At 45.5% G+C, this 22,709-nt stretch overlaps 1 protein-coding gene across 8 annotated transcripts in view; it reads right to left on the bottom strand.

The window, feature by feature from the left end:
* The window catches only part of CWF19L1 (CWF19 like cell cycle control factor 1), a 68,761-nt gene extending 50,099 nt beyond the window's left edge, over positions 1-18,662 (bottom strand). For 5 of the 8 annotated variants that reach the window (XR_013348231.1, XM_077836348.1, XM_077836351.1 and 2 more), the window contains exons 1-5: positions 18,496-18,622; positions 17,207-17,291; positions 13,436-13,514; positions 4,104-4,205; positions 361-575 (exon numbers count right to left, since the gene is read on the bottom strand). Coding sequence is in view for 5 of the 8 variants with exons in the window: in XM_077836348.1 (XP_077692474.1) it covers positions 361-575; positions 4,104-4,205; positions 13,436-13,514; positions 17,207-17,291; positions 18,496-18,518 (504 nt within the window). In the remaining 3 variants the exon portion in view is untranslated. Of the gene's footprint in view, positions 1-360; positions 576-4,103; positions 4,206-13,435; positions 13,515-17,206; positions 17,292-18,495 lie in introns of those variants that run through there. The other 3 variants (XM_077836349.1, XM_077836354.1, XM_077836353.1) reach the window with 3 other exon arrangements.
* Positions 18,663-22,709: the final 4,047 nt, after the last annotated feature.

Genomic DNA, 22,709 nt, shown 5'->3' with positions numbered 1-22,709 from the left:
AGCACATTTCAGACACATGAAACTAAAGAAATTACAAGATCTGCAAGTCAGCTAGTAAAAGATTCAAAGGATTAATTGGAATTAAAAATGGCTCAAATTTGTACCACAAACAATCCTAGTGTGGAAAACAATCAGTCAACGGGAAAGATAGACAGCTTATTGTCTGAACTCAAGAACACACTATGGGCCCTACTTACCCAATTCAAGAGTCAAGATAAGCATCCTAAGAACAGAAACCAGTCAGACAAACCATTTTTAAAGTTGTTTTTTTTTTCAGTCTACAAACAGCTACAATGAGTGGAAGTCAGAGTATTAGTTAACTGCACATTTAATCCATTTCAACTGAATTTGAATACTTACAGGTTTATTTCCAAAATTCCCTACACCTCTGGACCAGGGGGATGTCAGCAAGATATCAACACCTTTGAATTTTGGAGTAGATAATAAAGATATTTTCAGTTCTGACACATCCTTGGAGCTGAAACTGTAGGCAGGAGCTGGCTCACTCAGGGATTCTGTACCACTCAAGTAGGCAATCTGCAGTCCTGAGGTGCCACTGAAAATACCCTTACGACCTGTAGTAAAACACAAATGAAATTAAGTATTGTAAGAAACTACTAAAATGTGTCATGCTAACAGGAGGCCAAGTTTTGCAGTCCTTGCTTATTTATTCAGTCTTTTGTTTATGAGGAAACTGACTGGCTCTGGTAATGCATTAATTGCAGTCAGGACTCCAGGATTTGGCTCAATGACTAGAAACCCTTCCCATTTAAAATGTTCAGGGGGATTAAAGAGGTGACAAAAATAGAAAACACAATAACAATGGGGGATTCCAACAACCCCCATACCCATGTAGTATATGTCAGCTTAGGGTGGGATGCAGAGATAAAATTTCTAGACACCATCAATGACTGCTTCTTGGAGCAGCTAGTTCTGGAACCCACAAGGGGAGAGGCAATTCATGATACAGTCCTAAGAAGCACATGGGATCTGATCCAAGAGGTTTTGGAACGAATGATAAATTCAGCAGTAATAAGTCACCAGGACCAAAAGGTATTCACCCAAGAGTTCTGAAGAAACTCAAATATGAAACGGTAGAACTACAATATTAGCTCTGGTATGTAACCTATTGCTTAAATCATCCTCTGTACAAGATGACTGGAGAGTAGCTAACGTAATGCCAACTGTTTTTAAAAGGCTCCAGAGGTGGATCCTTGCAGTTACATAGACCAGTAAGCCTAACTTCAGTACTGGACAAATTGATTGAAATTATACTAAAACAACAGAAATGTCAGTCACACAGATGAACATGATTTGTTGGGGAAAGTCAACCCAGCTTTTGTAAAGGAAAATCATGCCTCACCAATCTATTAGAATTGTTTGAGGGGGTCAAACATGTGGAGAAAGGTAATCCAGTGGATATAGTATACTTGGCTTAGAAAAAGCCTTTGACAAGATCCCTCAACAAAGGCTCATAAGCAAAGCAAGCAGTCTTGGGATAAGAGGGAAGGTCCTCTCCTGGATTGGTTAAAAGACAGGAAACAAAAGAGTAGCAATAATCAGTTTTCACAGTGGCAAGAGATAAATAGAGGGGTTCCCAAGGGTCTGTACTGAGACCAGTGCTGTTCAACATATTCATAAATGATCTGGAACAAGAGGTAAACATAAGGTGGCAAAGTTTGCAGAGGATACAAAATTACCCAAGGTAATCAGGTCCAAAGCAGACAGTGAAGAATTACAAAGGGATCACATAAGACTGGGTGACTGGGCAACAAAATGGCAGATGAACTTCAGTGTTGATAAATACAAACTAATGCACTTTGGAAAACATAATCCCAACTATGCAAACAAAATGATGGGGTATAAATTAGCTGTTACCCCTGAGGAAAGAGATATTGGAGTCACTGTGCATAGTTCTCTGAAAACATTTGCTCAATGCGCAGCCTCAGTTAAAAAAAGCTAACAGAATGTTTGGAAACGTTAGGAAATGGATAGATAAGAAGACAGAAAATGTCATACCACCACTATATAAAGCCATGGAACACCCATACCCTGAATACTGCATACAGTTCTGGTTGTCCCCTCTCAAAAAATATATATTAGAATTGGAAACGGTACATAGAAAAGGAACAAAAATGATTAAGGGTGTGGAATGGCTTCCATATAAGCAGAGATTAAAAAAACTGGTATTGTTCAGATTGGAAAAGAGACAACTAAGGGGTGATATTATAGAGGTTTATTCAATCATGAGTGGTGCGGAGAAAGTGAAAAAGGAAATGTTATTTACCCCTTCTGTCAAGGTTCCTCCCCCACTCTGAACTCTAGGGTACAGATGTGGGGACCTGCATGAAAACCTCCTAAGCTTACTTTCACCAGCTTAGGTTAAAACTTCCCCAAGGCACAAATTAATTTTATCCTTTGTCCCTGGATCTCCACTGCCACCACCAAACTTGAACTGGATTTACTGGGAAATGTAGTTTGGACACATCTTTCCCCCCAAAATCCTCCCAACCCTTGCACCCCACTTCCTGGGGAAGGTTTGGTAAAAATCCGCACCGATTTGCATAGGTGACTACAGACCCAAACCCTTGGATCTAAGAACAACGAAAAAGCATTCAGTTTTCTTACAAGAAGACTTTTAATAGAAGTAAAGGAATCCCCTCTGTAAAATCAGGATGGTAGATACCTTACAGGGTAATTAGATTCAAAACATAGAGAATCCCTCTAGGCAAAACCTTAAGTTACAAAAATAGTCAAACAGACAGGAATAGTCATTCTATTCAGCACAGTTCTTTTCTCAGCCATTTAAAGAAATCATAATCTAACACATACCTAGCTAGATTACTTACTAAAGTTCTAAGACTCCATTCCTGGTCTATCCCCAGCAAAAGCAGCATACAGACAGACACAGACCCTTTGTTTCTCTCCCTCCTCCCAGCTTTTGAAAGTATCTTGTCTCCTCATTGGTCATTTTGGTCAGGTGCCAGCGAGGTTACCTTTAGCTTCTTAACCCTTTACAGGTGAGAGGAGTTTTCCTCTGGCCAGGAGGGATTTTAAAGGGGCTTACTCTTCCCTTTATATTTATGACACCTTCACATAACACAAGAACAGGGGTCAGAGGATGTTGAGAAAGCCAAAAGTATAACTCGGTTCAAAAAAGAATTAGGTAAATTCACGGATGATAAATCCGCCAATGGCTATTAGCCAAGACGATCAGGGACGCAACCCCATGTTCTGGGTATCACTAAGCCTCTGACTGCTAGATGCTTGAACTGGACAACAGTGGACGGATCACTCAATAATTGTCCTGTTCTGTTCATTCCCTCTAAAGCATCTGGCACTGGCCACCGTATTACCCAGTATGGCCATTCTTATCTTCTGTATATGGACTAGCCTACCTGAACTAGCTTGAATCCAGCTAGCCTGGGTAACAACAGCAGTGAAAACAGTGCAGGGCAAGCTCCAGTAGAGATAGTACAAGCCCAGTTTGGCCCGAGGTAAGTAGCCTGACTGGTAGCCCACTCTGAAGTCTATGCTGCATTGTCTTCACAGGTGTTGTAGTTCACACTAGCTGGATTCATGCTAGCTGTGGTAGACTAACTCTTGCACAGTTCTGTTGCATGAACATACAATAAATGCATAGCTGAATTAGGAAGGAAAATTCATACTGCATAAATGCAATGCATACTGTTCTTTTGCCATTAACTTGTTTCCCAACAATTTTTTCCCCAAAGTTGACGACTTCATTGAAACTTGCCCAACAAGCTCAGGTTGACAACCCAAACAGCTCTGTTGAGCTCATAAAAAGTTGAAAATGTTGTAAAAGTACAAAAGATGTCTTTTTATGTTGCTCATCTAAAAAAAAAGCAGAATAGATTTTACTAAGGTTTCAAAAACAATTCATCTTGGGCCTGAGACTCAGTACGAGAGATTCGCTGAAATGATTTCTGAAGGAAGGTATCAACAAGTGAAGAAATGATCAAGTGAAGTTTGGAATGAAAGGGCCATCACAACCTAAATTAAGGTACTACTAAGCAACATTTTAATACTCTCATAAAGAGCACATCGGATTCACAACACAGAAATAAAATCTATACCATTACCTAAGTATGTAATGTTCTCAGCTAGTTCACAGCCATTGACATCTGGAAAATAATGTACGGTTTCCGGGTTATTGGCACCCAAGACATACGTTGGAATAGGAGCTGGAGAAGAAACACACAATTAGTTCACTTGTTTCAGAACTGTGACATTTATTCAATTCTGTATTTACTATTATGAAGTAAAGACTCACTACAGAGGAAATGTACTATAGTTTTGGACCCAGAAATTGAGTTTATTAGGTCCTGCCCGTTTCACTGAAATTTATTAATCACCGGTTAAAAAAACAAACAAAAAAGCAAACACCTAAATTGAACATTATAGTACAGACTAGTAGAGTATATTTAAGTACAGATTTTTTTTTTAAATTGGGTAGATTTCAAGTTGACTGTGTCCCTTAAGAACATTTTCACGGATAATGCCAACAAGATTAAATGATTCTCAAATCCCTTACCCCATCAACTGTAATCTCCCCCATCAAGAAAAGCCAGTGTAAATAATCAAGACTTGCATGACACCTAGGAGCTCATTAAGCTTTGGCCCTGAAGAACTAAAAGCTTGCCTATACACACACAACTTGCACCAGTTTCACCTACATGTGTTTAGTTAAAACAGTGCAATTTGTGTGTGGACTCATCAGTTTAGCTTTCACCTACAAAAATGTACCGCCATAAGCTAAACAGATAAACCAGGTTTAAACCACTGTAAATGTCCAGAGTGAACAAAGTTGCGTCACTTCACCTACTGAAAATAAAATGACACCTTTACTTATATCCACACAACTGTGTGTGTTGGCCAGGTCTAACAGTGAATGGGGGTAAGTCAGTCCAGATCTGAGGTTCCTCTGCTGAGATCTCCCTGCCCTCAGAAGACTGAGTTTAACCTCTCCATAACACGTGAATGGTGAAGACTCAATCTCTTCCAATACTGCTGCTAACCTCTTTAGCAAGGTTTGATGTGAAAAGGGTCAATCACCATCTTTCCCAGCTTAGAAAAAATGATCAATATATTATGGAAGCACCCAGGAAATCCAATCAAGAACAAACCCCTCTGTGATTGTTACTTGCCTGTACAAGCCTTAAGAAGAGAGTTCCTACTCCAGAGACTACAACTTACACACTAGAGAGGACAGAGAGATGAAGCAGAACAGAGTGGGGCTGGATCAAGGAAATGAGGTAACAACAGAACAAAGTTTAGCTGGAAGGCAAAACTCTCAGCTGTCTCAGCCAATGGGAGCAGCGGAGCCAGCACTTGGGGCGGGGGCAGCACACAAAGCCATCTGCCGTGCCTCCTCCGAGGATTACCCCGGACAGGTCGCCCCTGCCCCCCCCTCCCGGATGCAGCACCCCGAAACTCCTGCCCAACCCCTTGCCCTGAGCCCCCTCCCACACCCAAACTCCCTCCCCCTTAGTTAACCGGCATTTTTCACTTACTGGCATGCCCCATTCCTGCAACATCCTAGATAAAAAAGCTTATACTGTACATGCCTAACAAAGTGGATAGCCACTTTAAAAAAATAAACTGGATTTTATTTAAATCAGATTAAAATTAAATCTGAAACTGACAGCCTATGTTAAGGTCAAAATTTATCAATCTATTAAAATAATTTAAATTAAATACCAAAAATAAGCAGTGCATAATTTCTCCCAAGTTATAAAGAACATTAAACTACTGAACTGGTGGGAGTCACTGGCTAAGCACCTGGAACTTGCTAAAATGCTAAATCAGCTTCTCACAGCAGTAGCCACTTCTGCAGGTGCAGAGGTTCTTCATTTCAGTTCATTCAAATAGCTCAATTCAATGACAAGTTCAATGAAACCTACTGGGAGATGAAAAAGCGGGAAAGCTTGTTTCCCCTCTTCCAATCTATTAATAAAAACTACCTAGGTGTGAGAGGATGAGAACTACCAGTTCCAAAACCTTGAAGGACAAACTGACCAGAAATAATCAGTTCCATTCAATAACTACTTATAATTCTTCCTTTGTATAATCAGTTTTGAATCCAAAACATGTTCTGACAATTTTTGTACATATTCAGCAAGTTTCAGGTAGTTTTATTTAATAAAAAAAAATGCAGTTTTTGTGAATTTCTAATTTAATCTGAATTTCAATCCAAACAGATTGACAAATCACAAGTTAAAAAAAATCACCATCTTCTAACAAAACAAACAAAAAAAATGTAAAAACTTGAATAAATGTAAGTTAGGCTATACAATTGCATAGGTGTGACACCCTACTATTCACCACTGCCATGTAATTAGGATATGCCTTATACAAAGTATGCCTTGGGAGGTGTCATTCTAAAAGTCTTGATCTGCTAGACAGTAATCTCATTGGATTGTGTGTGCTACCGCTGTATGTGAAGTTATTAAGTTTGGCTAGTATGTGTTACTGGAACATGTCATGAGGTTGAAAACACCAACAAGCAGCCTTTCAGATACGACAGTAAAAAGGCCAAACAATGTTAATGGCTTATTGAGGAAATGCACACAAGCACACGGATTACCCTAGGAACTGTGTACAATAGAAACCTCTCAAGAGACAGCACTACACAATGGAAACTGTTTGACCCAGGGAACAGCAAGAGAGCTTTCCAGGAAGTGGGAAGAAGATATAGAAGGGGGTAAATGACATCACAGGGGGACCTCACTCTCCCCGCAACCACACACCTGGAAACACCTGAGGAACAAAGACTGAACTGTGGGAAGCGATGGTCCCAAGCTAGAAGGATTTTTAGCCTGTGTGTGAAAACCCGGGAAAGCCAAGGCAACTTGTACCTTAAGAATCTGCCAGTCTGTTTATCACTCAGGGTGAAAATTTGCTAATTTATATCCTACCTATCTAATGTGTTAAACTCAGTTTGCGTTTTTTGTTAATTTACTAAGGTAATCTGCTTTGATCTGTTTGCTATCACTTCTAATCACTTAAAATATATCTTTTGTATTTAGTAAATTTGTTTTGTCTCTTAAACCAGTGTGGAACTCATATTTGGGGCGGAAAGCTGTTAATCATAGAATCATAGACTTTAAGGTCAGAAGGGACCATTATGACCATCTAGTCTGACCTCCTGCTCAACGCAAGTCATGGAATCTCATCCACTAACTCCTGTAACAAACCCCTAACGTATGTCTGAGCTACTGAAGTCCTCAAATCGTGGTTTCAAGGTGCAGAGAATCCTCCAGCAAGTGACCCATGCCCCATGCTGCAGAGGAAGGCAAAAAACCCCCAGGGCCTCTGCCAATCTGCCCTGGGGGGAAATTTCTTCCCGACCTCCAATATGGTGGTTCAGCTAAACCCTAAGCATGTGGGCAAGACTCACCAGCCAGACACCCAGGAAAGAATTCTCTGTAGTAATTCAGATCCCACCCCATCTAACATCCATCACAGGCCATTGGGCATATCTACTGCTTGTAGTCAAAGATCAATTAATTGCCAAAATTAGGCTATCCCATCATATCACCTTCTCCATAAACTTATCAAGCTTTGTCTTGAAGCCAGATATGTTGTTTGCCCCCACTGCTTCCCTTGGAAGGCTGTTCCAGAACGTCACTCCTCCGATGGTTAGAAACCTTTGTCTAATTTCAAGTCTAAACTTCCTGATGGCCAGTTTATATCCATTTGTTCTTGTGTCCACATTGGTACTGAGTTTAAATAATTCTTCTCCCTCCATGGTATTTATCCCTCTGATATATTTATAGATAGCAATCATATCTCCCCTCAACCTTCTTTTAGTTAGGCTAAACAAGCCAAGTCCCTTGAGTCTCCTTTCATAAGACAGGTTTTCCATTCCTTGGATGATCCTAGTAGCCCTTCTCTGTACCAGTTCCAGTTTGAATTCATCCTTCTTAAACATGGGAGACCAGAACTGCACATAGTATTCCAGTTGAGGTCTCACCAGTGCCTTGTATAAAGGTACTAACACCTCCTTATCTCTACTGGAAATACCTCGCCTAATGCATCCCAAGGCCGCATTAGCTTTTTCGACAGCCATATCACATTGGCGGCTCATAGTCATCCTGTGATCGACCAATACTCCAAGGTCCTTCTCCTCCTCTGTTACTTCCAAGTAATGCATCCCCAGTTTATAACAGAAATTCTTGTTATAAATCACTAAATGCATGACCTTGCATTTTTCACTATTAAATTTCATCCTATTACTATTACTCCAGTTTACAAGGTCATCCAGACCTTCCTGTATGATATCCCGGTCCTTCTCTGAAGTTGGCAATACTGCCCAGCTTTCTGTCATCCGCAAACTTCATTAGCACATTCCCACTTTTTGTGCCAAGGTCAGTAATAAAAAGTTCCTTATCCACCTTTCAATTTTCATATTGAACCCCATCTTTTCCAATTTAGCTAATAATTCTCCATGTGGAACCGTATCAAATGCCTTACTGAAATCGATCTACTGCGTTCTCTTTTTGTCTAACAAATCTGTTACCTTCTCAAAGAAAGAGATCAGGTTGGTTTGACACAATCTACCTTTTGTAAAGTCATGTTGTATTTTGTCCCAATTACCATTGACCTCAATGTCCTTAACTACTTTCTCCTTCAAAATTTTTTCCAAGACCTTTCATGCTATAGATGTCAAACTAACAGGCCTGTAGTTACCTGGATCGCTTTTTTTACTTTTCTTAAAAATAGGAACTATGTTAGCAATTCTCCAGTCATACAGTACAACCCCTGAGTTTACAGATTCATTAAAAATTCTTGCTAACAGGCTTGCAATTTCTTGTTCCAGTTCCATTAATATTCTTGGATGAAGATTATCCGGGCCCCCTGATTTAGTCCCATTAAACTGTTTGAGTTCGGTTTCTACCTCAGATGTGGTAATATCTACCTCCATTTCCTCATTCCCATTTGTCATCCTACCATTATCCCTAAGCTCCTCATTAGCCTCGTTAAAGACTGAGGCAAAGTATTTGTTTAGATATTGGCCCATGCCTAGATTATCCTTAACCTCCACTCCATCCTCAGTGTTAAGCAGTCCCACTTCTTTCTTTGTTTTCTTCTTATTTATATGGCTATAGAACCTTTTACTATTGCTTTTAATTCCCTTTGCAAGGTCCAACTCTGCATGGCTTTTGTCCTTTCTCACTTTGTCCCTACATGTTCTGACCTCAGTAAGGTAGCTTTCCTTGCTAATCCCTCCCATATTCCACTCCTTGTAGGCTTTCTGCTTTTTCTTAATCACCTCTCTGAGATGCTTGCTCATCCAGCTTGGTCTACAACTCCTGCCTATGAATTTTTTCCCCTTTCTTGGGATGCAGGCTTCTGATAGTTTCTGCAACTTTGACTTGAAGTAATTCCAGGCCTCCTCCGCCTTTAGATCTACAAGTTTTTCAATCCAATCCACTTCCCTAACTAATTTCCTTAATTTTTTAAAGTTAGCCTTTTTGAAATAAAAAACCCTAGACACAGATCTATTTTTCTTTATCCTTCTATTTAGTTTGAACTGAATTAGCTCATGATCGCTGGAATCAAGGTTGTCCCCCTACAATCATTTCTTCTATGAGGTCCCCACTGCTCACCAAAACCAAATCAAAAAATGGCATCCCCTCTTGTTGATTCAGCAACTACTTGGTGAAGGAATCCATCAGCTATCGCATCCAGAAAAATCTGAGCCCTATTATTATTACTAGCACTTGTCCTCCAGTCTATATCTGGGAAGTTAATGTTTTTAAAGAAGTAAATACTAATGGCAATTGTGTGCTCATGGGAGACTTTAAAGAGGTCTCTATCTATATCCACATTGGATCCTGGTGGTCTATAGCACACCCCAAGCACTATCCCAGGGCAGGCTCTAGTAGCTTTCTTCCCCAATGTGATTTTTGCCCAGACAGGCTCGGTCTTATCCATTCCATCACTTCTTATTTATTTACAGTCTACCTCATCATTGATATACAATGCTACTCCACCACCTTTGCCTTTATTTCTATCTTTCCTAATATCCTTCAATACCTAATACTAATATCCTTCCTGCACCAGTAGCTCTAGTTCCTCCATTTTATTACCTAGGCTCCTCGCATTAGTGTACAAACATCTTAATTTTTGCCGTTTGCTCACATTCTTTACCCAATTGGGCACAGACATTCTACCGCCAATATTACCTATTAGATTGGTATGTACACTGCCCTTCCTTCTTATGTCCATTCTCCTACCCACGGCTGTATATCCTTTCTTACTTCATTTTCTTCCCTCTCAAAGAGAATAACTGGCATGGAGATAACCCGGACATCTCCCAACCATCTCCCCCGAACTCCTAGTTTAAAGCTCTTGATCAGTTGTGCCATCCTCCACCCTAGAAGTCTATTTCCCTCCTTACTCAGGTGAAGTCCATCCCGAGAGAACAGTCCTCTGTCCAAGAATGCTTCCCAGTGGCCATACATCTCAAAGCCCTCCTTATAGCACCACTGCCTAAGTCATCTGTTGAGCATCATAATCTTGTCACACCTTTGTTGCCCTTCTCTAAGAACAGGCAGAATCCCACAGAAGATCACCTGAGCCTCGATTTCCTTTAGCGTCTTCCCTAGCCTGGCATAATCTCCCTTGATACGTTCCAGCAAGAATCTAACCGTATCATTTGTTCCCACATGAAGGATAATCAATGGATTCTTTCCCGCTCCTGTTAGGATCCTCTTCAGCCTCAGGTCCACATCCCATATCTTAGCACCCGGCAGACAGCACACCCTTCTGTTCTCTGGATCAGCTCTTGTTACAGACCAGTCTATTCTGCTCAGTAATGAGTCCCCAATCACGTAGACCTGCCTTTTCCTGGCGATGGTGCGATCTCCAGTCTATCCCCTGTTCCATCTGGCCACGATTCCTGTTGTCCCTTGAAATCCTCTACAACCCATCCCATATCCTCCTGGGGCTCATCTTTGGTGTTATCTCCATTGACTCTTGCCCTCTTCCAATAGGACTAGCTGCTCTTCTTTTTTTCCTTGCCCTCTCACCTTCAGTGATCACCTGCTGTGCCCCTTCTTCGTTTTCCAACTCTGCAAACCTGTTCCTGAGCTCTATTTCTTCTTCACTGCCCTGTCTTTTCCTCTGCCTGGTTCTCCTAGTCATATGCTTCCACTGTCCACTTTCCTCACCGAGCAGCATCCCCTCAGAGTTCTTCGGTCCTGCTTCCATCTGCAAGTCTGAGCTTTTCCCTTCAGCCTCCTCACGTCTTTGCTCCATCATCCACTCGAACCCCCTTCTAAACTCGACTAGAGTCTCCACCTGCATCTCCAATCCTAGGATCTTCTCTTCCATCAGCTCTACCAGGCGGCACTTCATGCAGACGAAATTCTTTACAGGTACCCCCTCTAGGATCATGTTCATGCCACAGCTTCTACATCCAGTCATCTTCATAGTGTCTTCCACTACTTGGGTCACAGTAGGCTGCCTCTGTGTCTGTCATAGCCTTCTCACCTAAGTCCTGTCAGTCTGGGAAAAACAAAACAAACAAAAACCCCCACCCACAGCAAAACAAACCCCCAACGAGCACGAAAACACTACCAGAACACCACAGACTCCCTTCACTAGCCTGTCTGTTCCTCTGCCGGGCTTAGTCTTCCCCACAAACTCCCCTGTTTACAGCTGTTTGCTGGCTCCTGTGCCGCTTCCTGACTGGCTGGCTACCTTTATAGGTAGCATATGTTGCATATCTCTCTCCACATTGAGGGAGAGGGTGAATTTTATGAGCTTCGGCTGTATAGTTCTCTGTGCAGCACAAAACAATACAGTTTGGGGTTTACACTCCAGAGGGGTTGTGCACTGGTGTGCTGGGCAATTCTTTAGCTGAGCTCTCCCATGCAGAGCTGGCCTCAGTATCTGTGTGAATATAGCTGCAGCTGGGTATGTCTCTACCTGCGTGTGTGCTTGAAGGGAGCTTGAGAGCCTGTCACAGCAGCACAGAGTAAAGGGAACACAGGCTAGTGGGACAGGCAGGCTCAGTGGTATCCCAGTTCCAAGTGGCATCCTGGGGGGGGGGAACCCATCACAATAGGCTATACTTAGTTGAAAGTCAACATGTTTTAATAGTTACCAACCACTGGGAATCAATGTTTCTTTTGGAAAATAACTAAAAAGTACAAATGTAAAACACCATTAAAATCCATGATTTAAATCAAGATTTCCTGTTTGCTGACAAAAAATTGGTGATTTTAAATCAATACACCCTGGTGCCCAACGTCTCAAGCAGGTACATAGCCCCTCCTGTCAGTCACATTACATCATCTATATTTTTAGTGAGCTTGCTTAATCAGAGCTAATGCAGATTGTGTCTACAAGCCGGGAATTGCACCCTCAGCCTGAAGTAGACACACTCGAAGAAAAAACAAAGGTGGCAGCTTTACAGATTTTCACAGATAAGCTTCTCTCATAAATGTGGTGATGGGACCTGAGAGGAGCAGGGAGAGGGACCAGGGAATAAGGGAACGGATAATTTCTCTTACACAGGTGGAGAAGGGGTCTATGCTGGAGTAATGAGAGGCTCAAAGAGAAGCCCATGCTCAGTAAATCACAAGGCATACTTCGAAATATTTTGGTAGAACAGCTGCATGGAAACAGAATCCTCTTGTGCCTCTGTTCTGGGCACAGAGCATTCAAAGCGCTCTTGGCCCTTTATTATGCACTCCTGGCCATGACAGAAACCTGTGCAAGTGAAATACACCAATGAACACATCTCAAGATTGGAAGGCCAAGAGAAAAAGGCTTTAACACTAATTCTTTTCACTGCTTGTTCATTAATTTTCAAAGGACAGATCACTGTTGCTGTCTGGTGCAGCTTCCAGAGGGAAAAGATGGGGCAACAGGGAATAGATGTGACCAACTACATGAGTTGATAATTAACAGCTTGAGCTGCCCCCAGATCAATGGCAGAGAGGAGACAACCCAGTATTGTATACTACTGGAGAAATTACACAGATAGCAGCAAGCTACACATCATACAGACCTAACACTCCATTGAGTGCTAAGCAGCAGGGCCTAGTTAATATAATATTACACATTGCAATCCACAGACAGCTTACAAGCTCTTTCCATACACACAGACATTTGCAGCAGGCACCAAAGGCACACACTGATCCTTTCTGTACCAGCAGCAGCAAGCAGTGCTGAGCACATTGCCTTCAGCTTCCATAAAACATAGCTGAATGGATCCGACGCTCACCACAGCCCTTGCCCTAGCCATCCCTCTGTTTAGTTCAGGGTCGTACGCTGAAAAATTTAATAAAGCAACACAGGAATGATGTATGGTGAAGATATTGTTCATCAAATTCAAAGCCACGTGTGCAGCCACATCCCACTGGGTTATAGTCATCTAATATACAGGCCCTTTCCTTACCTTTCTTGGCACATGTCCGGTATTCCTCCCACTCTGTCTCTGAAGTAGAGCCAAAGAAGTTCCCAACACACAAAAGCAGCTAAAATCATTAAAAAAAAAAAAAACACAAGAGAACCATTGTAAGAAGGGGGAAAGGTTTACGATGTAAAAATACCTAGGCTGTCCTTTTCATTACTTTCTTACTGTCACAGCATTAACAGTGATTTGGGTTCAGTGGTTTATTGCCTGAGATTTAGTTTCATTTGATGTATGTAAAACGAGAAATTCCTTAGCAGTTATTAAGCGCACACACAAAAAAAATCCAGGGGAAAACAGCTGAAATTACAAGATCAAGTACATCTTCATTGTGAGAAACTCCCTTATTCCTTCTCTATGTACAGAGTCTTTTCCAGGAGAAAACACTTCCTAGCAACCTCTCCAATAGCATCCCACCATTGTTGCAAGCATCCTTTTAAGTCATGATGTGCAGAGACCAATATCTCAAGATGCACAGAGTGGGAGAAAGGTTTTCAGAACTTTACCATGACCTGTTACATGAAATTAAGTGAAAGCTAGAATCAAAGAGAGTGGTACAAACTGAGTGTGTTTAATCGAACTGTGATAAGGAGTCTCAAAAGACTCCTGGAGTGTGCATAAAGTTGTTATAACAACAAATTAAAAGTTGCTAGGACACCATGAAGTGCTGATAACTGCAATCCACCAGAAGTGTATTTGTTTGGTTCATTTTGATGGGGGCAAGGCGTTCCTTTTCTGGAGGGGCAATATCACTTGGTTACTGGCTTGAGCTTGCAGCCTGGACAGCTTGCAGGGGAGGGACAGAAGGAGCTTCACCATCAGAGCTACCACCACCCACTGGGACCTCAGGATCTACTATCATTTTTTCAACAATTTCCTGGTGTATTTTAATGGTGGTTGTTACAACAGAAGAAAGGGCCAGAACCTATTCTACCTGAACTCCAGACCACATTTAACGGTTTACTGTTACAACACTAATTAAGGGTTTTAAAACACCTTAGACTCCTTTATAACAGCATCAGTCTGAGCTCTCAGGTTCTTTTAAAATCTCATACTGTGTTTCCCCAAGACAGTCACATAAAAGAAGAGTGAAAAGAACAGCGAGAGAGATAGGAAAAGGCAGCTTTTGTCTCTTGTCCAGCAACTGAACTGCAGTCAACTGAAGGCAAAGCATACATCTTAAGCGCCTGACTTCAATCCTCTGGTTTCAACTTTCCACTCTCCAAAGCAAAACTAGCAAAAGCTGTGGGAGGCAAAAATGCAGCCAAGGATCAGATGCATTGGCAGAGGCAACTTAAACTTTCTCAGATTTCTATCACAACTTCAACAACCACCGTTAAACTCTCTCTGGAGAACTCCCACAGTAGCATGAACTTCCTAGACACCCCAAGCAGCTTCAGCAATGAACCCCTACAGACTATATACAAGAAACCCAGGGATCAGCACACCTACCTTCACAGATCCTGTAGCCATCACAAACACACCAAGACATCTGTTATCTACAACCAGGCACTCAGATACGACAGAATACTCTCCAAAGAGAAAGTCCAGAATAAACACTATTATACACTTAAAAACCACCTTCACCAAACAAGGACACTCCATCAGAGAAGTAGATCACATAATGGAACGAGTCACCCAAATACCCCAAGAAAACCTGCTTCAGTACAGAAGTAAACCCACACCAACTAAACACTCCTAGTTGTCACCTATCACCCAACACTGCTACCTATACAGAGTATCATCAAACAAGCACAACCCATATAGAATGGGGACCCCATTGTGAAAAGTCTTTCCTGACTTCTGGCCTTCAAATAACCCCCCAGCCTCTCCAAGCACATCATCAGAAGCAAGCTCCTCATAGACCAGGACACCTCAACTCGAAGCAGCACCAGACCCTGCCAGAACAGAAGATGCAAAACATGCAGACATATCTCCACTGCTACAATGATCAATACCCACCCACAACACATCTTTCAAGATCCATGGGTCCTACACATGATTATCACAACATGTGGCGGACCTCATCCAGTGCATTAAATGCTCCAGTAACAACTATGTAGATGAAACCAGATCATCACGATGCTCTTGAATGAACTCACAGGAAAACGATGAAAAACAAAATCACCATATCACCAGTGGGTGAACACTTTTCACAGAGCGATCACTCCATATCTGACCTATCAGTCCTCAATCTCATAGGAGACCTCCACGACACTTTCAAAAGACAAAGCTGAAAGCGTAAATTCATAACTTTGCTAGACACTAGATTCGTGGCTTATTACAACAATCAATAACGCACTAACAACTTCCCCCTCAGCTGCTTCTCCATCCTTTCCTATGACTGGAGAGGAGTTAACTGGCCACTTCACTTTGTTTAACGTAAGTAGTTAACATATATTTGAAGGGATCATTCAATCGGTCACACCTTGTATTTAGATGTGACACACTGAATAAGGGCAGGTCTACACTACAAACCTCTGGTGAAGATGCTCTAAGTCCATGGCAGACAGCTCTCCTGTCAGCTTAATAACTCCACCTCTGCAAGAGTTGACAGCTATGTTGGTGGAAGCTCTCCCACCAACACAGCACGGTCTACACGGGGTTTAAGGTCGGTATAACTAAGTTGCTCAGTGATGTGGATTTTTCACACCCTGAGCAACACAGCTATACCTAAGTACGTACGTAGTGAACACCTGGCCTAAGTTTCCCAGGCCTGAAGAAAGGGTCTGTGTAAGCTTGAAAGCTTGTTTCTCTCACCAACAGAAGTTGGTCCAATAAAAGATATTACCTCCCCTACCTTCTCTCTCTAACATCCTGGGACCAAAACGGCTCTAACGCTGCAGGGAACACCACTCGTCAGTTAGCTCACTTTTTTAAATAACAAATGTAACTTATAAAATGTTTTCCAGTAAAGACCGGCTTGCTTTCACCCTCTTCAATTCAGAGAATTTTTTAAAAACTCAGAAATGTCTAGGTTTTAAGAAAAATAGTTTCCCCGGTATCTTTGTATCAATTTTCAGTCAGAAATCAAAAATCAATTTTGGCAAAATAATCCAAGTTCTACATTTTGATTAATGTACAATGATCATGGGGCTAAAAGCAAAATTCCTGGTTTTATTTCTGGCTCTGCCACTCATTGAGGCCTGGTCTACACTTAAAATTTAGGTTGACATAGCTATGTCACTCAGGGGTGCAAAAAATCCACCCCTACCCCCTGAGTGCCATAGCTATGCCAACCTAATCCCCGGTGTAGATGTTGCTTGGGGAGATAGTTTTCTTACAACAAAGGAAATACCCTTACGCCAGCATAGGCTAGGTCTATACTACAGGGTTATGCCAGCATAGCAACAGTGCCATAGCTATGCTGGGATAGTCTCCGTAGTGTAGACATACCCTCAGTGAGAGACTTTGAGCAAGTCACTGCATCTCTTTGCTTCAGTTTTCCACCTGTAAATATAAGGATAAGACGACTTATCTGTGGTACCAACTTTAAAGAGGTGCTGTGAGTATTAGTATTTGTTCAATGTTTTAAAGACGCAAAGCACTATGTAAATACTAAACACTGTGCTTCTAATTCACATTATGTACAAATATTCTTTTCACATAACATTTAGAGGAGTCTAACAATGAGCATTTGGCTTCATGTAGCATTATTATAGGTCAATTTTTTTCACTTGCCAATGGCAGGCATTATACAATGGAACACTTCTAATCTAACAGACCACGGTGCAGAAGCAGAAACATAAATCTTACATCAAATTCTCCACTTTTCTTCTGAACAGCTTGCACTCTATTGAACAACATATCAAATTTTCCTTCAACATCCCCACAGGCCAGTCTAGGGAGAGAAATAAGGACATGACAACACCCATAATGAGTTTGTGTATCTTTAGTATTTGAATTGGTAACATGAAAAATTGTAAGAAAGACAGGGTCCCAGCCAAGGATTCATACACACACTTCACCCATGATGTTGTGGAAAATCCTGCCTAAAATATAACTACTGTCTAAATACTGTTTAACTCAGATTCCTGTTCTGGGAAAATGTGTTTTAGGACTTACCAGGAGACAGATGGCCTGCAACCTCTAAGGACTGGGAAAAAACAAGTGCTGCCTTATGCACATCTCTCCATAACTGACAGTATTTTTCTACAGCCTTCATTATATTGTACTATATGATACATAAGACCATGTAATTAAAACTTGTATTGAAATGCACACACAAAAGGCTGAGTTAGGATTGCACAGGCAGCTAAAGCAAGCATTTATTGACTTTTATTTGTTTAAACCATGGAATACTAATGCTCTCTTTACCATTTTTTTCTGAAATGTCCTACATTTTTAGTCTTATTTTAAAAAATAGAAAAAAGTGTGAGAGACCACTTCTGCACACCATTTCCACTACAAGCTATGGAGCCCTTAAAACACCTTCACGCTTGGTCCAGAGCTAAGAACCTAACAGCCCTAAAAACAGTAGAATTACATTAGCAATGCACACTGCAATTTTCTAAGAGCTATTAAAAAACAAAACACTGAACGAGCTTTTCAGACACCAAAATCAGGGTTAAGATTGGAAGCACTCAGACAACTTTAGCTCTTGACAGAGGTCATTACCACTCTAGTTATTGTCCTAGAGGAGCACGGTGGAAATCGCAACGCTATTTCCACTAAAACCCCTGCTTCCACGCAACTGTCCTGCAGCGCGCGGGCCAGCTCTCGAGCCCCTCGAGCCCAGGGCCTCAGCCACTCGCGTGAGAAGAAAACGCGTCACAACGCGCGAAGACTGGGGCCGCCTGGCTCGGCAGCAGGCAGCACAAGCGGGGCCCGAGCCACGGCCCAGCTCCCCCCGTCCCGCCCAGACAGGCCCGGCCCCAGCGGCGACGTTGCAGCTCGATCGAGGGCCCGGCGCCGGCCTGGAGCACGGGCCCCACAGGCCCAGAGACCCCCCGAGTCCGGCCCCGCCGCGGCGCCCGGCAGACACCCGCCCGCCGGCCCGCCCGCTCCCCCCGCAGCGCGACAGCAGGGCCGCGCCCCCGCCTCACACTCTCAGAGGTTTTCCAGCCATTTCAACGCCGGAGAAGGGAACAAAACTCCCCAACTTGCCGTGCGGCCCCTAACCCCGCCCCGGCCGGAAACGAGAGCCGCGCTCGCTCGGTACGACACCCAAACCCTCCCCGGCCGGAAACGAGAGCCCTGCTCGCTCGGTAGTCACCCAACCCCGCCCCGGCCGGAAACGAGAGCCCTGCTCGCTCGGTACGTCACCCAAACCCTCCCCGGCCGGAAACGAGAGCCCTGCTCGCTCGGTACGTCACCCAAACCCTCCCCGGCCGGAAACGAGAGCCCTGCTCGCTCGGTTGTCACCCAACCCCGCCCCGACCGGAAACAAGAGCCCTGCTCGCTCGGTACGACACCCAAACCCTCCCCGGCCGGAAACGAGAGCCCTGCTCGCTCGGTACGTCACCCAAACCCTCCCCGGCCGGAAACGAGAGCCCTGCTCGCTCGGTAGTCACCCAACCCCTCCCCGACCGGAAACGAGTTCCCTGCTCGCTCGGTACGTCACCCAAACCCTCCCCGGCCGGAAACGAGAGCCGCGCTCGCTCGGTACGACACCCAACCCCTTCCCGGCCGGAAACGAGAGCCCTGCTCGCTCGGTACGTCACCCAACCCCTCCCCGGCCGGAAATGAGAGCCCTGCTCGCTCGGTACGTCACCCAAACCCTCCCCGGCCGGAAACGAGAGCGCTGCTCGCTCGGTAGTCACCCAACCCCTCCCCGACCGGAAACGAGAGCGCTGCTCGCTCGGTAGTCACCCAACCCCTCCCCGACCGGAAACGAGAGCCCTGCTCGCTCGGTACGTCACCCAACCCCTCCCCGGCCGGAAAGGAGAGCGCTGCTCGCTCGGTAGTCACCCAACCCCTCCCCGGCCGGAAAGGAGAGCCGCGCTCGCTCGGTACGTCACCCAACCCCTCCCCGGCCGGAAACGAGAGCCCTGCTCGCTCGGTACGTCACCCAACCCCTCCCCGGCCGGAAACGAGAGCCCTGCTCGCTCGGTACGTCGCCCAAACCCTCCCCGGCCGGAAACGAGAGCCCTGCTCGCTCGGTACGTCACCCAAACCCTCCCCGGCCGGAAACGAGAGCCGCGCTCGCTCGGTACGTCACCCAACCCCTCCCCGGCCGGAAACGAGTGCCCTGCTCGCTCTGTAGTCACCCAACCCCTCCCCGACCGGAAACGAGTTCCCTGCTCGCTCGGTACGTCACCCAACCCCTCCCCGGCCGGAAACGAGAGCGCTGCTCGCTCGGTACGTCACCCGAGCCCGGCGTGACGCACGCTGCATGCCCTTCTCGTCAGCAAGCCAGGGCGGGGCGCCTAGGTGAAGTGTCCGAAAGGCGGGCCCCGGTTTCGCAGACCGGACGCCAGGAATCGCTGTCAGGGGCTTGCAGTCTCGCTGGGGCCTGTAGCGAGGGTCCCGCGCGGGCCCGCGTGTCTCCCGTGCCCCACCCTGGGCAGTGGCGGGCTGAGTCTGGGGTTACGCCGGCTCGCGGAGTGGATATGCGCCAGCGGTGTCCGGCAGCTGCGGAAAAGGCTAATATCCTTCTGGGGCGGAAGATCCAAGGCGTGGGAGTTAATTGTCCCGCTCTTCTATTTCGGGAGCCCGGGAACTGATACAGTGCGAACCATCGCAACCATTTCCTGCCCCCCACCCCCTTCTTCTGACGCTCGTTTATAAAGCCACAGCAATTCTCGGCGGGGAGGTTGTTACCCAGCAACGCCGCCTGGGGCCGGAGACAGAGGAGGAGCTCCGTTGCCAGTACCAGGGTGAACGTTCAGGCGCCAGGCCAGCCCTGCCCTGCTCAGGGTTTTCCAGGGGGGATGGGACGCAGCAGCGGGGGCAGAGAGAGGGCTCAGAGTGGCAGTTTGTGGTTAGCGAGAGAGAAACCCAGGCTGCAAACTCTGTTAGTGCCTGCGACTGGAGTTCCCAGAGTGGCGTGTGGAACCAGCGGGAGCTGGGCTGAGGCAAGGCCTGCTGAATGCATCGGGCATCAAGAGGATCCTTCTGCTTGGCCAGGGCCCATTCGCACATGCGCGGGGCAGCTCCCTGGGTCAAGCTCCCAGCCCTGAGGTCGGGCTCCCCTGGGCCCTGCTGTGTCCCTGCGGGGCAGCACATGTCTCCCCAACAGCCCCTTCTCGAAGGGTGGGAGAAGGGGTGGCAGCAGCTGGCAGAGGCAGGATTTCCTGCCAGCTCTCCAGCCAGCCAGGGCTCTGGGGGACAGGGCAGGAGGTCAGCTTCTGTGTGCCCACCCCCGGCTAATCAGGGCTATGAAGGCAGGGCCAGCCTCAAAGTACTGTTGTTGGTCTGTCTACTAGGGTGTCACACCTTAGACTAACCCAGGCTCCCCCTGGCTGCTCTACCTGTCTCCTGGCTCACCCCTCTGCAGCCCAGGCTCCCTGGGCAGCTCTTACCATGGGCCAGCTTCTGGCCAGGTCAGGGGTGGTGCCTTGGGGGAAGGGGAGGAACAGGGGACGGGGGCCCCTGGCTAGGAGAGTGGGGAGACCAAATGTTCTTAGAAAGGCACATCGGAGGCAGGAGCCTGGAGGGACGAGGGAAGGGTAGTGCACAGAAGGAGGGGTTGTGTGGGCATAAATACAGAACAGTTTAGTTAACGGCCCCTAAATGCACTTTGTGCAATTTGGGGCTTGGGAAGCTGCAGTAGTTCTGTGCAGAAAGTCTGGAAATGGACAATTCAGGGATTCGCTCAGTTCTCCCTGGTCATATCACCGCTGTCACTCCACAGGCTTAGCCTGACTGCTCTGCCTCAGCTCTGCCCCTGGCCAGACTGCCCATTGGCCTGTGAACAGCCCTGGAAACGGGGTGGGATGCAAGGTTGGACAAGGGACGTCTTTAAGAAGATCTGCAGGGCAGGTTGCAGTGCAATGGGAGTTGAGGCAAGGTGCCGTTCTACGTCTGGAAACTAGCTGGACGTGTTGTCAGTTTCAGGGGACAAAGTTGAGTGGCCAGCCTCAGACTGTTGGAGTGGAAGGTCCTAGACCAGTGGGGCAGTGCCGGGTTCCTTTCATTGACAGAACAAGGAGTAATGGTCTCAAGTTGCAGTGGGGGAGGTTTAGGTTGGATATTAGGAAAAACTTTTTCACTAGGAGGGTGGTGAAGCACTGGAATGAGTTACCTAGGGAGGTGGTGGAATCTCCTTCCTTAGAGGTTTTTAAGGCCTGGCTTGAGAAAGCCCTGGCTGGGATGATTTAGTTGGGGATTGGTCCTGCTTTGAGCAGGGGGTTGGACTAGATGACTTCCTGTGGTCCCTGCCAACCTTGATATTCTATGATTCTATGATTGTCCATCTCCAGACTTCCTCACGTTCGGTGTCTAAAGGTCTCATTGTTTTGTACAGAAAATGTAGCAATTGCTTTGGACAGTAGATCGATCCCCTGACACACTTTCCGCATTAACTCTTCTTATGGGTTGTGGTGAGGGATTGCCGAACAGTTTAGATTCCCTTCTCTAGAGAACAAACAAGACAATCCCCAGAGCAGAGCAGCTCCATTCTCCTGTGTTTCTCTGTTGTGCTGTGTGTACATGAGCAAACGGCTTGTTCATCTCTTGTGCTGTCCCCTCTCCTGCAGTATTTGCCATTTCAACAAAGCTGACTTTTTCCCACAGAAAATTTTGCTTTCCCTGAAACCATATTTCTGATGAGAAAAGTTTTGCCCAGCTGGAGCAATTTCCTTGGTTCACCTGGTCACTCCTGGAAATAAGAAATAAACATTCTTGGGTGACAGAAAGCTTATGCTCAAATAAATTGGTTAATCTCTAAGGTGCCACAAGTACTCCTTTTATTCTTGGCATTAGGGAAAATGGCGCCCTCGGCGAATTTAGCAGGGCGTGGGGCGGGTCCAAGAGATTGACAATGACCCTCGTCCCCACCCGACCCCAAAGGGCTGTTATCCTACAGCACTCAGGGTGCTGTGACGGGGTGAGGGGCTGGTTAGCATGGAGAGGCTGGATTAGGGGGGCAGCTCAGGGAGGTGCGAGGCCCCAGCACTCACCTCCAGAAAGGTTCCCTTCATGTACATCATGCACAGAGATGTTTTCCTGCAATCTCCATCCCCCAGGATCAAGACCTTCAGCTCTGGGCTCTCGCTCTCCTTGGTGGTCCGGGGGCTCACGCTGGGGATGGACTCGTTTGCTACCGCCATGTGTGAGGTGGGCAGACAGACCCCGGCGTGGGGGCGGGGGTGTGAGC

Source organism: Eretmochelys imbricata, chromosome 17, assembly GCF_965152235.1.
Source record: "Eretmochelys imbricata isolate rEreImb1 chromosome 17, rEreImb1.hap1, whole genome shotgun sequence".
Lineage (NCBI taxonomy): Eukaryota > Metazoa > Chordata > Testudines > Cheloniidae > Eretmochelys > Eretmochelys imbricata.
This window is presented reverse-complemented; position numbering and strand designations above follow the sequence as displayed.